The sequence below is a fragment of the Hypanus sabinus genome, chromosome 2 (assembly GCF_030144855.1).
Source record: "Hypanus sabinus isolate sHypSab1 chromosome 2, sHypSab1.hap1, whole genome shotgun sequence".
NCBI classification, from domain to species: domain Eukaryota; kingdom Metazoa; phylum Chordata; class Chondrichthyes; order Myliobatiformes; family Dasyatidae; genus Hypanus; species Hypanus sabinus.
The window spans coordinates 89,342,597-89,358,537 of NC_082707.1; the positions used below are offsets into that span (position 1 = coordinate 89,342,597).

The 15,941-nt window shown below is 47.0% G+C and overlaps 1 protein-coding gene across 3 annotated transcripts in view; it reads left to right on the forward strand.

Moving 5' to 3' along the window:
• The window catches only part of crocc2 (ciliary rootlet coiled-coil, rootletin family member 2), a 356,976-nt gene that overhangs the window by 196,842 nt on the left and 144,193 nt on the right, over positions 1 to 15,941 (forward strand). For all 3 annotated transcript variants that reach the window (XM_059950227.1, XM_059950236.1, XM_059950243.1), the window contains exon 15: positions 2,760 to 2,904. In XM_059950227.1, coding sequence (XP_059806210.1) covers positions 2,760 to 2,904 — 145 coding nt within the window. The remainder of the gene's footprint in view (positions 1 to 2,759; positions 2,905 to 15,941) is intronic.

Sequence of the window (15,941 nt, forward strand, 5' to 3'; positions counted from 1 at the left end):
AGTACAGAGAAGGTTCAGCAGATTGATTCCTGGGATGGTAGAACTGTCATATGAAGAAAGACTGGATCGACTAGGCTTATACTGACTGGAATTTAGAAGATTGAGGGGGTATGTTATTGAAACGTGTAAAATTCTAAAGGGATTGGACAGGCTAGATGCAGAAAGATTGTTTCCGATGTTGGGGAAGTCCAGAATGAGGGGTCACAGTTTAAGGATAAAGGGGAAGTATTTTAGGACCAAGATGAGGAAAAACTTCTTCACACAGAGAGTGGTGAATCTGTGGAATTTTCTGCAACAGGAAACAGTTGAGGCCAGTTCATTGGCTATATTTAAGAGGAAGTTAGGTATGGCCCTTGTGGCTAAAGGGATCAGGGGGTATGGAGAGAAAGCAGGTACAGGGTTCTGAGTTGGATGATCAGCCATGATCATACTGAATGGCAGTGCAGGCTTGAAGGGCCAAAGGGCCTACTCCTGCACCTATTTTCTATGTTTCTATGTTTGTTGGATAATGTTATATAATGTATGTTTCCTTCATGTTTTTCTTGAAAACGTGTCTCCAATGGTATGTCCCTGTGATGCTGCTACAGGTAAGGTTTTCACTGGACATATGTGTACTTGTTCATTAGATATTAAACTCGACTTAACCTTACAAAAATGTATTATGTTGAATTGTTCAGTATTAAACATCACCTGTCACCTACCTGTTCATCACATCAACCAGTCTATATCTCTTTGAAATATTTTACTAACTTGCGTCTAATATTTGAACATTGAACGGTGATGGAATGTATCAAATGGAAAGGGTCAAAATAAGAGACTATGATGAAGGAATAATGACAGGTAACAAAGGGACTCCGAGAGTCATTTACAGACAATGATAGTTGATGGAGTGATGGACTGACCAAGGTGAGCTTTTTGTGCAGGCAGTGAGTATGGCTGAGATATGAAGTTCAGTATCTGCATCTGCCTCTGTGGAGAAGCGGACTCTTCTGACTTATCAGCAAAGGTAAAGAATGGGTTGAAAATAGATAAACCCAGAGTACTTAAAATCTTGGTAGCACTCAAAAGAAATTAACTAAAAGAAGGAAAGGTGTAAATGGTGCAAAAAAACCCACCAAATATCTGGAGCAACTCAATGGATCAGGCAGCATCTGTGAAGGGAAATGGACATTTGGCTGCTGCACAGAAGCTGAGTTCCTCTAGTAGTTTGCTTTTCTTTGGTCCGAATTCCGGTTTCTTGTGACTCCAAGGTGCAAATGCTCGAGGCTGTGACCACATCATGAAGGCTTTCTTGGAAATGTAAGTGTAAAACGCTGAAAGATTGTAAATATTTTCCCCCTGCATGAGAACAACCATGGGCAGGTAAGCCAAACATTGATGCTGGAGAATCTTTCAGAGCAATAAGCCTGACAAAAAATTAATTAGCACTTTGATTTTGAGAAGTATGGGGAAATTAATGAAAGTTTTCATTTGACTGTGTGATTAATGAATGAATTCTTTCATGCAGATTGATAAGGATAATAAATTAAAACTGTAAAAATAGACTTTGCAAGGTTTTTTTGACAGATTATCACATAGTAGGCACATCAAATAATTGTGTGTAGCATTAAAGATATATTGGGAGCATGTGTGCCAAATTGGCTGAACATGAGAAAGCAGAGAGTAGTGATGAATTGCTATTTTTCAGGCTGAACTTCATTATTCACTGGTGTTCTCCAGTAGTCAGGAATATGTAATAATGAAGTTAGGTAAACAGAGCAGAATTTCAAAGGTGGAGATGGTCAGAAATTCAGAAGTGTACTCAAAAGTGATGTGGACTGCTTGAGGCCATTGCCGAGTTGGTAAAATAGCAGACAAAATTTAAAACTAAAAAAATGTTAGAATATTGTCAGGGGTGCGAGGAGAAAAAAAGATTTACTATTTTAAAGGGTTGTAGCAATGAAGAGAATAAAGAGAGTCAGTTTCCAAATTCAGGACAAGTTAAGATGGTAGAAAGACAAAAGCCCTGTTTTCTGTCCTATACACAACTAAATGTATGCACAGGTGCAATGAAAACTTACTTACAACAACATTACAGGCACATAGCATCAAATACATAACATTCACAAGAAAAACATAAAATATACACACCTTTAGAAGAAATAATGCAATTAGAACAAAAACAAAACAATACCTGTTGTAGTGCATAGTGTTATAACACTGAGGTGGTGATCAGCGTTGAGCAGGTTGGTTCAAGAACTGCATGGTTGAAGGGAAGCAGCTGATGTCAAACTCGATAGTGTGGGACTTCAGTCTTTTGTACCTCCTGCCCAATGGTAACTCTGGTTGTTAAAATGATAACGTCGTTAATGGACAACAAAGCAAGGAAGTTGCACTAAACCTCATGCTAAACTTGTATGTAGTATTGAAGAGGAATGGAGGCATGCCAGTGCACTGACGTTATTTGCTACCCGATATTCTGCTCCTACTTATGTGGCATACTGTGAACATATTGTCATATTTTTTTTCATTGGTTCATTTCAAAAATATTGGTTTGCTGTAAAGCATTTAGTTGAGATTGTGAAAGGAGTTCTCTGAACAGAAGTGGAATTCAGTACAGCTCATTGCTATCAATGAGTGATTAACCTTGATTTTTTTTCAGTGAGAATGAGTTACGCTAAATTTCAGCAAAGGTCAGGATGATCAGGATGCCATGACATTTTGCAAAGAAAAGTTGCCTATTACACTGTAATCTTGATTGCGTATTTGTGTTCCAACAGACAGAAGTCATTAGAGCTTATGGAAGTGAGGAACTCAACTCTAAGGAAGGACTTAGTGACTATGAAGGAAGCTTTGAACAAAGCTATATTGGAGAAGGAGGTGCTGCAGAATGAGAAAGGAGGCCTGATTGAGGCTCTCACCAAGGTATGTTGAGCAAAGCTTGAGAATCCACCAAACAAGGCATAACTTAGAAGAAGATGCACAATGCAGAGATTAGAACAAGGATACAGAAACAATGAGTTTGTGGCAGATCTCTAACATAACTCCAAATGTCCATCCATTCAAAACAATCCTTTAAAATCTCTTTAATTAAAAAAAATCAAGCTGAAATTTAAGTTTTAAGATTGGGTCTGAATAAGTTTTCTCAATGGAAACATATCCTAATCGCACCCACAAAACCTTGTTCTTGATCACAAAACCCTCAACCATCTGAAACATTCCATTTCTTTACAACTAGGATATCTAAATGTTTATTGAAATCGCTTCAAAACTACTAAATTCCAGGGAGACCCACTACAGTTTATCTTCATAGCTTAATCCTATAATCAGTCTGGTAAACCTAGGCTACAAGCCCTCCAGGTCAAAGATGAGTATGTGGCACAGTTCATTGTGCTTTACAGTCAGGTCGTGTAAGAACTAACCTTTTGTACCTGAGTCCTCTTGATGTAAAGGTCAGCATACTATGTAGCTTTCAGCAGTTGTCAGTTATATATTTACAAGGACACACAGTTCTTCATTGTTTAGAACTCACTAATTTCAGTTCAGAATAGTTGACCTTGTGGCGACCCACTTTCTGTGCAGGCGAACCGGCTCACAAATAGCCAGCGTGTGGGGGGAGACTTTGGTAATGCACCTCTGACATCATTTCCACCCGGAGAGGGCGGGCGCTAGGGATTTAAATGCCAGCACCGCGAAGTTTGAATAAACTAGTCTCGAAACGACTTACCAACTGCGTATCATTATTTCAGCGCTGTGTGTAGCACATCGCTACACTGGTGACCCCGATGGTCCAAACAGGATTTGGACCAAAGGTGACCAACTCTTCATCTGTTCACGCAGTTTTGCTAAAACTGCCGACTTTCTGGACGCTGCGACCACGTGTGTGGTTTAGCCAAGCAGAAGCCCAGTTCCAGATTCGGCAGATATCTTCTGATTCCACGTGTTACTACCACGTGGTGAGCGCCCTTGACCAGGAGACGGCCGCCCAGGTTGCGGATTTCATACAGTCACCCTTGGAAGAAGGCAAATATGAAGAATTAAAGGTGCTGCTCATTGGGACCTTTGGCCTCTCACGGCATGAGCGGGGTGCCCGCCTGCTTCAGCTGGACAGTTTGGGAGACAGACTGCGGTCGGCATTGATGAACGAGATGCTGTCCCTGGCTGACGGACACAAGCCCAGCCTCATGTTCGAGCAAGCGTTCCTAGAGCGACTGCCCGAGGACATACATCTGCTGCTGGCCAACACAGATTTCAGCAACCCCCGGAAGGTGGCAGCCTGGGCAGACGTGCTGTTTGGAAAGCCAAGAGGGAGAGCGTGGCGTTTGTCCGTCAGATTACCAGGCCACGCGCCCAACAGCAGACCAGACCAGGCCCAGCAGGGGGGGCGCATACAACACAGAGGCAGGAGTGAGGAGGCCAGTGAACAGTGGTGCTTCTACCACCCGCGGTGGGGCACAAAAGCCCACTGTTGTCGCCCACCCTGCCAGGGCCAGGGCCAGCAGCCGCTAATGACTATGGCGGCTGGCCACCAGTCGTCTTGTACGTCTGGGACAAACAGTGGGGACGCCGCTTCATGGTCGACACTGGAGCAGAGATCAGCGTCTTGCCCCCGACGGGGTACGACACCCGCAACAGGAAGCCAGGACCCACCCTGAGGGCCGCAAACGGCAGCACGATACGGACCTACAGCACCCGCACAGTGCAGCTGCAGTTCGGCACCGGCTGGTTCACGTGGGACTTCACACTGGCCGTGGTGCCCCAACCACTCCTGGGGGCGGGCTTCTTGCGAGCTCACAGCCTGCTGGTCGACTTGCAAGGGAAAAGCCTGGTACATGCCAAGACTTTCCAGATGTTCTCCTTGGGTGAAGCCAAGTTGCCGGCCCCACACCTGGACTCCATCATGCTGTCGGACAACGAATTCACCAGAATCCTGGTGGACTTTCCATCGATTCTGGCACCGCAGTTCACAGCAGCCATTCCCAGACATGAGGTTTAGCACCACATTCTGACCCAGGGACCACCCCTCCACACCCGCGCATGAAGGCTCCCCCCGGAAAAGCTCCGCCTGGCGAAGGAGGAGTTCAAGAGGATGGAGGAATTGAGGATCGTACGGAGGTCTGACAGCCCGTGGGCCTCCCCCCTGCACATGGTGCCCAAAGCAGCCGGGGGTTGGAGACCATGCGGCGACTACCGCAGTCTGAATGAGGCTACCACTCCAGACCGCTACCCTGTGCTGCACATACAGGACTTTGCAGCAAACCTGCATGGGGCAAAAATCTTTTCCAAAGTAGACCTCGTCCGGGGATACCATCAAATCCCGGTGCACCGTGAAGACATCCCCAAAACAGCACTCATCACCCCGTTCGGCCTGTTCGAGTTCCTCCAAATGCCGTTCGGCCTGAAGAATGCCGCACAGACATTCCAGCAGCTAATGGACGTGGTGGGACGCGACCTGCACTTTGCATTCATCTATTTGGACGACATCCTTCTAGCCAGCAGTTGTCATCAGGAGCATCTGTCCCACCTCCGCCAGCTCTGCTCCCGCCTGAGTGATTTCAGCCTCACAATCAACCCGGCCAAATGCCAGTTTGGTCTTGATACCATCGACTTCCTGGGCCACAGGATTACCAAAGACGGGGCAACACCTCTGTCCACCAAGGTAGACGTGATCCTCCACTTTGCCCGGCCCAACACAGTCAACGGCCTGCAGGAGTTCATTGGTATGGTGAACTTCTACCACCGTTTCCTCCCCTCAGCAGCCCGTATCATGTGCCCTTTGTACACCCTGATGTCGGGTAAAGACAAGAATTTTACTTGGGACGAGGAGGCCGCGGCCGCTTTCGTGAAAGCCAAGGAAGCCTTGGCAGATGTCGCGATGCTGGTGCACCCCAGAATGGACATTCTGACCGCCCTCATGGTGGACGCATCCGACACAGCAGTCGGTGGGGTGCTGGAGCAGCTCATCAAGGGGCGCTGGCAACCCCTGGCGTTCTTCAGCAAGCACCTACGACTACCTGAACTCAAGTACAGTGCTTTCGACCGGGAGCTGTTGGCACTGTATCTGGCAATCTGGCATTTCAGGTACTTCTTAGAAGGCAGGCCGTTCGCCACGTTCACGGACCACAAACCATTGACCTTTGCGTTCACGAAGGTGTCCAATCCCTGGTCGGCTCGCCAGCAGTGACATCTGTCCTACATCTCCGAGTACACGACGGACATCCAGCATGTCTCGGGAAAGGACAACATCGTGGCAGACGCACTCTCCAGACCAGCTGTCCAGGCCCTGTCCCAGGGGGTGGACTATGCAGCACTGGCGGAGGCGCAGCAGACAGATGACGAGATGCCCAGCTATAGGATCGCAGTCTTGGGTTTTCAGCTGCAGGACTTTCTCGTAGGCCCAGGTGATAGGACCCTCCTGTGCGACGTGGCTACTGGCCAACCTCGCCCCATCATCCCGGCAGCCTGGAGGCGGCGAGATTTTGACTCCATACACAGTTTGGCGCACCGATCTATCAGGACAACCATCCGGCTGGTCTCCAGCAAGTTCGCGTGGCACGGACTTTGCAAGCAGGTCAGTGAATGGGCCAGAACGTGCACGCAGTGCCAAACAGCCAAGGTGCAACGGCATACTAAAGCCCCACCACAGCAGTTCAAACCCACCCACCGGAGGTTCGAGCACATTCATGTGGATATCGTGGGCCCCCTACTAGTGTCTCGAGGAGCGCGGTATCTCCTAACTATGGTAGACCGGTTCACGAGGTGGCCAGAGGCGGTCCCACTCACTGACACATCTGCCAATTCCTGCGCCCAAGCACTGATCGCAACCTGGGTAGCATGCTTCGGGGTACCAGCCCATATTACCTCCTCCTGCCTGTTGGGAACGCAGCTGCACCACACTACTGCCTACCACCCACAGTCGAACGGACTGATGGAACGCTTCCACCGTCACTTGAAGTCGGCTCTCATGGCCCACCTGAGAGGACCTAACTGGGTGGACGAGCTTCCCTGGGTCCTGCTTGGAATTCGTACAGCGCCCAAAGAGGATCTGCATGCCTTGTCGGCCATGTTAGTATACGGCGTGCCCCTGGCCGTCCCGGGAGAGTTCATACCAGCCCCAAGGGGGCAAGAGGAAGAACCCGCAGCAGTCCTGGACAGGCTACATGAAAGGCTCGGCAACCTGGCCCCCGTACCGACTTCACAGCATGGACGGACCCCGACCCATGTACCCAAAGACCTGCAGAACTGTAAGCTTCTGTTTGCACAAAGGGGCGGACACCGGGCACCGCTACAAGAGGTCATTTAAGGTGATTAACAACAACGGGTCCACATTGGACATTGGGGGGAAAGTGGAGGTTTTCAGGGTGGACCGACTCAAACCAGCCCATGTGGACTTGGCGCAGCTGGTCGAGGTTCAGGCACCGTGGCGCAGAAGCAGACCTCCCAAACAGAGGCTGATCCAGACTGTGGACATTGGGGGGTGTATCGCCGGTTCTGGGGGGGGAGTTATGTGGCGACCCACTTTCTGCGCAGGCAAACCAGCTCACAAATAGCCAGCGCGTGGGAGGAGAGTTTGGTAATGCACCTCTGACATCATTTCCGCCCGGAGAGGGTGGGTGCTAGGGATTTATATGCCAGCGCCGCGAAGTTTGAATAAACTGGTCTTGAAACGACTTACCGACTGCGTGTCGTTATTTCAGCGCTGTGTGTAGCACATCGCTACAACCTGATATTTACCTGTATTGAAATCTCTGATCCATATTTTCCCTATTTTCATAATCTATTAATAATCACAATTTGATCATTCCAATTCTACTGCTAGGAATTGTGTCTATTGTTGTCCTATTGGCCAGCTTAGCTGTGTGCACCTTTCTATTCTATTAACTAAACCACAGATTCCCAACCTGGGATCCACAGACCCTTGCAAAATGTTATTGGTCCATGGCTTGAAAACAGTTGGTAATCCCTGAGCTAAATTATAGACAAACCGATCATCTGCTGTGCACCCAATGATCTGGCATCTTGCTGCAAGTGATGTTAGTAATTTCTGCTCACTGGTCTTGTCCTACATTCTCCCCAGCCAGCTAGATCCTGTCAAGTCACAGGTGGTAAGACTGGGTTCCCACACTTCTGTCCTCTGACTCTCAACACAGGAGACCCCAGAGCTGTGTCCTAAGCCCCCTCCTTTACTCTCTGTATACCCATGACTGTGTCGCCACCCACAGCTCCAATCTGCTAACTAAATTTGCCGATGATACTACATTGGGCTTATCTCAAATAATAATGAGGCAGCCTGCAGAGAAGAAGTCATCATCCTGACACAGTGGTGTCAAGAAAACCACTTTGTCCTCAATGTTGCAAAAACAAAGGAGCTGATTGTGGACTACAACAGGAATGGGACAGGCTAACCCAAATTGACAGCAATGGATGTTGAGAGGGTGAACAGCTTTAAGTTCCTTGGCATACACATCATCGAGAACCTCACTTGGTCTGAACATACTGGCTGTGTGGTGAAAAAAGCACAACAGTACCTCTTTCACCTCAGACAGTTGAAGAAGTTTGGTATGGGCCCACAAATCCTAAGGACTTTCTACAGGGGCACAATTGACAGCATTCTGACTGGCTGTATCAGTGCCTGCTATGGGAACTGTACTTCCCTCAATTGCAAGACTCTGCAGAGAGTGGTGCGGACAGCCCAGCACATCTGTGGATGTAAACTTACCACTTTTCAGGACATTTACAGAGACAGGTGTGTAAAAGGGGCCTGGAGGATCACTGAGGGCCCTGAGCCACCCCGACCACAAACTGTTCCAGCCACTACCATCCAAGAAATGGTACCGTAGCATAATAGCCAGGACTGTCAGGCTCCAGCACAGCTTCTTCCTCCAGGCCATCGGATTGATTAATTCACGCTGATGCAATTGTATTTCTAAGCCATAGTGACTGTTCTGTTGTATATCTTACTGTACAAAATATTTATTACAAATTAGTTTAATTTGCACATTGCACATTCAGACGGAGTTGTAACATAAAGATTTTTATTCCGTATATGTGAAGGATATAAGAAATAAAGTCAATTCGATTCACTCATGTGATCCCCAGTTCCAGCAGGTCCAACCACTCACCATATCCCTAGTTCCAGCAAGTCCAATCATTCACCATATCCCCAGTTCCAGCAAGTCCAATCATTCACCATATCCCCAGTTCCAGCAAGTCCAACCACTCACCATATCCCCAGTTCCAGCAAGTCCAACCACTCACCATATCCCCAGTTCCAGCAAGTCCAACCACTCACCATACCCCCAGTTCCAGCAAGTCCAATCACTCACCATACCCCCAGTTCCAGCAAGTCCAATCACTCACCATATCCCCAGTTCCAGCAAGTCCAATCACTCACCATATCCCCAGTTCCAGCAAGTCCAACCACTCACCATACCCCCAGTTCCAGCAAGTCCAATCACTCACCATATCCCCAGTTCCAGCAAGTCCAATCATTCACCATATCCCCAGTTCCAGCAAGTCCAATCATTCACCATATCCCCAGTTCCAGCAAGTCCAATCATTCACAATATCCCCAGTTCCAGCACATCCAATCATTCACCATATCCCCAGTTCCAGCAAGTCCAATCACTCACCATATCCCCAGTTCCAGCAAGTCCAATCACTCACCATATCCCCAGTTCCAGCAAGTCCAATCATTCACCATATCCCCAGTTCCAGCAAGTCCAATCGTTCACCATATCCCCAGTTCCAGCACATCCAATCATTCACCATACCCCCAGTTCCAGCAAGTCCAACCACTCACCATACCCCCAGTTCCAGCAAGTCCAATCACTCACCATATCCCCAGTTCCAGCAAGTCCAACCACTCACCATATCCCCAGTTCCAGCAAGTCCAATCACTCACCATACCCCCAGTTCCAGCAAGTCCAATCATTCACCATATCCCCAGTTCCAGCAAGTCCAATCACTCACCATATCCCCAGTTCCAGCAAGTCCAATCATTTGCCATATCCCCAGTTCCAGCAAGTCCAATCACTCACCATATCCCCAGTTCCAGCAAGTCCAATCACTCACCATATCCCCAGTTCCAGCAAGTCCAATCACTCACCATATCCCCAGTTCCAGCAAGTCCAATCATTCGCCATATCCCCAGTTCCAGCAAGTCCAATCATTCACCATATCCCCAGTTCCAGCAAGTCCAATCACTCACCATATCCCCAGTTCCAGCAAGTCCAATCATTCACCATATCCCCAGTTCCAGCAAGTCCGATCGTTCACCATATCCCCAGTTCCAGCACATCCAATCATTCACCATACCCCCAGTTCCAGCAAGTCCAACCACTCACCATACCCCCAGTTCCAGCAAGTCCAACCACTCACCATATCCCCAGTTCCAGCAAGTCCAATCATTCACCATACCCCCAGTTCCAGCAAGTCCAACCACTCACCATACCCCCAGTTCCAGCAAGTCCAATCATTCACCATACCCCCAGTTCCAGCAAGTCCAAGCACTCACCATATCCCCAGTTCCAGCAAGTCCAATCATTCACCATACCCCCAGTTCCAGCAAGTCCAACCACTCACCATACCCCCAGTTCCAGCAAGTCCAATCATTCACCATATCCCCAGTTCCAGCACATCCAATCATTCACCATACCCCCAGTTCCAGCAAGTCCAACCACTCACCATATCCCCAGTTCCAGCAAGTCCAACCACTCACCATATCCCCAGTTCCAGCAAGTCCAATCATTCACCATACCCCCAGTTCCAGCAAGTCCAACCACTCACCATACCCCCAGTTCCAGCAAGTCCAATCATTCACCATATCCCCAGTTCCAGCAAGTCCAACCATTCACCATACCCCCAGTTCCAGCAAGTCCAACCACTCACCATACCCCCAGTTCCAGCAAGTCCAATCATTCACCATATCCCCAGTTCCAGCACATCCAACTACTCACCATACCCCCAGTTCCAGCAAGTCCAACCACTCACCATACCCCCAGTTCCAGCAAGTCCAACCACTCACCATACCCCCAGTTCCAGCAAGTCCAATCACTCACCATATCCCCAGTTCCAGCACATCCAATCATTCACCATACCCCCAGTTCCAGCAAGTCCAACCACTCACCATACCCTCAGTTCCAGCAAGTCCAACCACTCACCATACCCCCAGTTCCAGCAAGTCCAACCACTCACCATATCCCCAGTTCCAGCAAGTCCAATCATTTGCCATATCCCCAGTTCCAGCAAGTCCAATCACTCACCATATCCCCAGTTCCAGCAAGTCCAATCACTCACCATATCCCCAGTTCCAGCAAGTCCAATCACTCACCATATCCCCAGTTCCAGCAAGTCCAATCATTCGCCATATCCCCAGTTCCAGCAAGTCCAATCATTCACCATATCCCCAGTTCCAGCAAGTCCAATCACTCACCATATCCCCAATTCCAGCAAGTCCAATCACTCACCATATCCCCAGTTCCAGCAAGTCCAATCACTCACCATATCCCCAGTTCAAGCAAGTCCAATCACTCACCATATCCCCAGTTCCAGCAAGTCCAACCACTCACGTGATCCCCAGTTCCAGCAAGTCCAATCACTCACCATACCCCCAGTTCCAGCAAGTCCAACCATTCACCATACCCCCAGTTCCAGCAAGTCCAATCATTCACCATATCCCCAGTTCCAGCAAGTCCAATCACTCACCATATCCCCAGTTCCAGCAAGTCCAATCATTCACCATATCCCCAATTCCAGCAAGTCCAATCATTCGCCATATCCCCAGTTCCAGCACATCCAATCATTCACCATATCCCCAGTTCCAGCACATCCAACTACTCACCATACCCCCAGTTCCAGCAAGTCCAACCACTCACCATATCCCCAGTTCCAGCAAGTCCAACCACTCACGTGATCCCCAGTTCCAGCAAGTCCAATCACTCACCATATCCCCAGTTCCAGCAAGTCCAATCATTCACCATATCCCTAGTTCCAGCAAGTCCAATCATTCACCATATCCCCAGTTCCAGCAAGTCCAACCACTCACCATATCCCCAGTTCCAGCAAGTCCAATCATTCACCATATCCCCAGTTCCAGCAAGTCCAACCATTCACCATACCCCCAGTTCCAGCAAGTCCAACCACTCACCATACCCCCAGTTCCAGCAAGTCCAATCATTCACCATATCCCCAGTTCCAGCACATCCAACTACTCACCATACCCCCAGTTCCAGCAAGTCCAACCACTCACCATACCCCCAGTTCCAGCAAGTCCAACCACTCACCATACCCCCAGTTCCAGCAAGTCCAATCACTCACCATATCCCCAGTTCCAGCACATCCAATCATTCACCATACCCCCAGTTCCAGCAAGTCCAACCACTCACCATACCCTCAGTTCCAGCAAGTCCAACCACTCACCATACCCCCAGTTCCAGCAAGTCCAACCACTCACCATATCCCCAGTTCCAGCAAGTCCAATCATTTGCCATATCCCCAGTTCCAGCAAGTCCAATCACTCACCATATCCCCAGTTCCAGCAAGTCCAATCACTCACCATATCCCCAGTTCCAGCAAGTCCAATCACTCACCATATCCCCAGTTCCAGCAAGTCCAATCATTCGCCATATCCCCAGTTCCAGCAAGTCCAATCATTCACCATATCCCCAGTTCCAGCAAGTCCAATCACTCACCATATCCCCAGTTCCAGCAAGTCCAATCACTCACCATATCCCCAGTTCCAGCAAGTCCAATCACTCACCATATCCCCAGTTCAAGCAAGTCCAATCACTCACCATATCCCCAGTTCCAGCAAGTCCAACCACTCACGTGATCCCCAGTTCCAGCAAGTCCAATCACTCACCATACCCCCAGTTCCAGCAAGTCCAACCATTCACCATACCCCCAGTTCCAGCAAGTCCAATCATTCACCATATCCCCAGTTCCAGCAAGTCCAATCACTCACCATATCCCCAGTTCCAGCAAGTCCAATCATTCACCATATCCCCAATTCCAGCAAGTCCAATCATTCGCCATATCCCCAGTTCCAGCACATCCAATCATTCACCATATCCCCAGTTCCAGCACATCCAACTACTCACCATACCCCCAGTTCCAGCAAGTCCAACCACTCACGTGATCCCCAGTTCCAGCAAGTCCAATCACTCACCATATCCCCAGTTCCAGCAAGTCCAATCATTCACCATATCCCTAGTTCCAGCAAGTCCAATCATTCACCATATCCCCAGTTCCAGCAAGTCCAACCACTCACCATATCCCCAGTTCCAGCAAGTCCAATCATTCACCATATCCCCAGTTCCAGCAAGTCCAATCACTCACCAAGGCTCATGTTCCAGCAGGTTCACTGGGACTCCAGTTCAAGTGCTTTGTTCAAATTGACCTAATAGTTGGTCACCCTCTCTTGAAACTTACCTGGTTCTGCTTTCCATGCTCCCATGAAACCTACAAATTTTCCTTAAATATTAAGTGAAGAAATGTATTTTAGAATATTAATGAAATTAATGAAATAAAATAACATCTAACAGTCTGGAAAATCTTGTAGTCTGGCACCACCAAAATCCTGATTGTGCTAAATTATCGGTTTTACTGTATGATTTACAAGTTGTACATCTAGTACAGACTCTTCTGAGTATCCAGTTCACTCTCTATTTATCCTATGTGCCTCCTACTGCTCAGATTTCTGGGAATGTCAATAAATTTCCACCAGTTCCAAGAATTTATACTTCAGTTCTTATCAAGTGACTTCTGGAAATAAAAATCGTTTGTTCTCTACCACAGATACAAGGAAAAGTTGATCAGGTTCCACAGAAAGCAAGTTTACTTGCAATCACCAGGGTCGAATTGTAGCACAAAATCTGCATTCTGTATTTATGGCACCTATGTAGGAAAATAGAATTAATATTTGAATATTAATGATGTTAACAAGCATTTAGAGACTTCAAGGGACTATTCTGATGGATAGGATAATTAATGACACTGATGGTTTACCTAATTCTAACGTTTGATGATTCATGTGGATTATGAGTGCTACCTTTGTTTTTGATTTTCTATTCACTGGAATATTATTGTAATGGATTCAGATTCTGATTCCATACTGCTAAATTCTCTGAAATCTACTGCAGTTAAAAACAGTATTCCACTTAGCAGGTTTGTTTTACTTAGAGTTGACCTGCAAATTAGATCATGCATACCCACTAGTGTTACAGTATAATGTCTGACGGTTTATATAATTGGATCTATTTGTATTTAACCTGATCAAAACTATTATTTTACAGTTAATTTAAGATATGATTATTCCTGCTAATTTATGGATCTTTTTGGATGGTGAATAAGTTGGTTATTTTTCCCTCTTATTGAAAAACTAACCACATCTATTTTATTTGAATCCTATTGTACAGAGGTGCATTTTCCTATTTTTGGGAACATCTGGTTATGATTGCTTTATTTTGGGATGTTGGGGGGTTCTTTGGAAGAGTTTCTACTTCTAAATATTCATTTCTTGTTTTTGTTTTCATTCCTTTATCATCTCAGCTTTAAGATGAGGTCAGGGTACTACCGAATAGGAGTACTGAATGAGCAGGGAGGATATTCATCTCCATTTTTCTACGGGAACTTTGCCCCACACTGGGTGCCATGAAAGCCCTTGATGATACCCATTCAAGACTGGTACTTAGCAAAGATTTTTTGTAACTCTTTGGCTTTATTGCCTATTCCAAATTGCTTTGGAGCTGAGTGAGTTGCTGAGCTGTTTCAGAGTGTAGTTTGAGACAAATTTAAGCGAGGAGTGCAGCAGGCAATGCTGTGGCTTTATTGCTCCAGAGACCCAGGTTTGATCTTGACTGCTGGTGCCATCTGTGTGGAGTTTGCACAGTCTTGTGATTGTGTGGATTTCCTCCAGGTGTTCCTGTTTCCTCCCACACCCAAAGGACCTGCTGGTTGGTAAGTTAATTAGCCGGTATAATTTGTTATTTACTTACTGCCTGTTACACTGTTGGCATTTAGGGCAGCAATGAAGGTCCTCCATCTCTGTCTGTCCATATATCTGTCTGCACAGAGATATAGACGGACTCATCATTGCTGTTGCCTTAACGAATTTTTTTGAACAGTCAGGGTTGTTAGCCCTGAGCTGACTACCACCCATGCCCCCCCCCGCAAATCTGGAGGACCAGTGGAGCTCTCTTAGTCTGGTCTCTACCCTTTGACTTGTTTAGCATGGGTGACCCTACCAAGAGCCAAAGTACAAGGCCCTGACTCCATCCAGCATAGTCATTGAGGCATGCAAACCTCCAAACCTTATGGCAAGGGTTCAAGATCTGTAAATTGTCCTTGGTATTAATGGGCTGTAGGTTAGAGTTGATTAGGACATGAAAGGTGGTAGATTATCAGGAGATAATGGGGGAATGAGATAGATGGGATTGTTCTGAGAGATAGATTGAATGATACAGGAAAATATAAGTTATACAGTATTGAGATTAGACCAAGTGGATTGCCTTTCCAAGGGAGCATGGGTGAACATGCGGCTTCTTACAACAATCCAGCAACGTCATGATTACCAACACCAAAGTTCATGTTTTACCCTGGACCCATTTTTAATTAGTTAACAATTTCCCTTTGCTGGGAGTAGAATATTTGCCTCTAGGCTTCTCGGTCTCTAGTCCAGATGCATAATGTTTATTCTTGAGGAAGACCTGAAGAAATTCTGAAGTTATTTGATAGAGCTTTCAGCTTCAATGGATAACAAAGGCTTTTTTGTCCATTTCACAGTCTGAGACTGCATTTTAGGCTCCTCCACAGTATTTATATAAGATTGATTGTTTTTCTTTGTGTGATTGACATGGGGTTTTTAAATATACTGGACTTGTTTTGAGCCTTTGTGGCAATGTATGACTGTATTTGCTATCTGTTTGACTTCCTGCATGATTTGAGGGTGCTTTATCTTGCTA